The sequence below is a fragment of the Cervus canadensis genome, chromosome 5 (genome assembly GCF_019320065.1).
Source record: "Cervus canadensis isolate Bull #8, Minnesota chromosome 5, ASM1932006v1, whole genome shotgun sequence".
NCBI lineage: Eukaryota > Metazoa > Chordata > Mammalia > Artiodactyla > Cervidae > Cervus > Cervus canadensis.
Window position 1 is genome coordinate 83,195,561 of NC_057390.1, and position 2,227 is coordinate 83,197,787.

Here is a 2,227-nt window from a genome sequence, read left to right on the forward strand (position 1 = left end):
CTTCCCAACCCAGGGATCGAACACACATCTCCTGCATTGGCAGGTGGATTCTTTACCGTCTGAGCCACTAGGGAAGTCCCTGGAACTAGCTGCCTAGAACTCAGCGCCAAGAGCCATGGGTGGGTGGCGCTCAGACACCAAAGGTAATGCCCTCTCTCTGGGCAGCACCCCCACCCCAGTGAGCAAACCCACGACATAAAAGCTCATGTACATGTGACTCTGGCAGAAAGGGGCCAAGTAAAGCCTCTGAGCTGGGCGTGGTGGGTGTTGGCGGCCCAGCGGTGGTGAACGGTGGTGACAGGATGCCCCGTTTCCCTGGCAACATTGTGGAGTCTGTTCCACAAATACCAGCCAGTGGGTGCCACAGCTGGCAGCCAGGAGGACTGAGGTCTGAGACCCGAGTCTGCTGGCTGCCACCAGACGCAGAGGGCCCTGGCCATCTCCTCAGGGGCCGTCCCTGTGGCTTGGTTCTGCCTGTATTTATTCTGTCATTCAGCAAGCCTCTTACATCTCTGCACCCACATCTGAGCATCTTGGGCATCTTGGTACAATCTCTGCTGAGAATGTCCTTTCTCCTCCGAGTGGTGAACTCCTGCTTCAACCTTAACGTCCACTTCAAGTAGCCCATCGTTCGGTCACATGACCACCCCGAGATAAGCTCAAGACAGTTGGTGGCAAAGATAAGCTTCATTCAAAAGGCTTCAAGGAAGCTCCAGCTGAGCATATCAGAACAGGAGGGGAACAGTTCCTCAAGGACAGGACTTCTGCGTGAATAAACAGTTAAGACTCCATCAGCTGTCTTGAGGACTTCCCTGGTGGTCCAGTGGTTAAGACTCTGCCTTCCAATGCAGGAGGCATGGGTTCCATCCCTGGTCAGGGAGCTAAGATCCTATGTGCCTCGCAGCCAAAAAAACCAAAAAACATGAAACAAGCAATGTTGTATAACACATTCAATAAAGACTTTTAAAATGGTCCATATATTAGAAAATTTAAAAAACAAAACAAAACTGTGTTTAAAGACGTTGCTTCAGAAGGAACACTGTCTTGCCCTGACCATATGGCCTGGGATAAGTCCCTTTCCCTCTCCACACCCCAGAATCCCCTTGCTTAAAATGGGGACACTGAAGAAAGTAATTCTTTTTTTTGTTGTTGTTGAGATTAAATAAGAGGCCTTTAATACCAGAAATGATTGGAAGACGGTCGCTGCGATCACAACGTACCTAGGCTGGGCCTGTGTGCGCCTTCCGGGGCTCTGCAACTGGCATCTATAACCTGGGATGAGGTCCTGCATTTAGCCAAATACAATTCAAAGTGATCTTCGACTGCCATGAAGAGGTTCTGGAATGCCACAGCTGCCCGGTTGAGGAAGCGCTCCAGGAGGAGTTGCTTGCTGGGCTGGAGGCAGCAGGAGACACAGTACTCGTAGGTGCTACAGCAGCCGTTGGGCAGGCAGCCGTCACAGCAGTGCTGCTTCGTGCCAGGGGCGTTGACGTTGCAGCAGCCATTCACCAGCAGGTCTCTCCTCTCACAGACGTAACCCAGTTCGTCTGTGATGAGGTGTTTCCCCTGAATGGAGTTCCGGCACTGGTTGCTAGGCCGACTACTATTGCCCAAATTAAACTGTACTTTCCACGGGATGGGTTGATCGTGGTCTTGGACCTGGAGGAGATTCCGATCTCTCACTGCCCTCTCCTCCTGCTTGAAGGTGCTGGTGAGGAAGTAGACCAGCGAGAGCCCGAAGACCAGGGCGAGCACCCACCTCTTCCGCAAAAGCCGGCGCCACACCATAGCCGCCAGGTTCACCATCCCGGCGCGGAGCGGGGCAGGCGTGGGGCCCCGGCGGCATGGCCCCTACGCGGCCGGCAGCCCCATGGCTCGCGGCGGGCGCCGGCCCGGCGGCCCTCAGCCCAGCCAGCTCCCGTCAGCCACCTCTCGCCTCCCCACGTGACCCCGCCCCCGAAAGTAATTCTTAAAGACCCTCCATCCCTGACAGCTTCATGACTCTGATTCTGGAGTTCCCTTTCCCCTCTCTCTGAGGGTTACCGACCTTCCGGGGGAGCTTACATCTCACTTGTCCAACTCCAGGCCGGCCTCTGCCCCGCTGGCCTCAGCCTGCGGTGGGGCTGGCTCTGCTAGGTTTTCTAGCGTGGGCTCCACCAACAGAGTCTCCCCAATCTGCCTGGGGTCTCTGCCACTGCTACTCGCACCCTGCCAGGATTTTCTCAAG

At 55.3% G+C, this 2,227-nt stretch overlaps 1 protein-coding gene across 1 annotated transcript; it reads right to left on the reverse strand.

The window, feature by feature from the left end:
- Positions 1–1,165: 1,165 nt before the first annotated feature.
- LOC122442083 (SREBP regulating gene protein-like) lies at positions 1,166–1,926 on the reverse strand. The gene is made up of 2 exons (XM_043469379.1): positions 1,760–1,926; positions 1,166–1,695 (listed from the first exon to the last, which is right to left on the reverse strand). The coding sequence occupies exons 1-2, from the start codon at positions 1,844–1,846 to the stop codon at positions 1,210–1,212; spliced, it is 573 nt and encodes a 190-aa protein (XP_043325314.1). The 5' UTR covers positions 1,847–1,926; the 3' UTR covers positions 1,166–1,209.
- Positions 1,927–2,227: the final 301 nt, after the last annotated feature.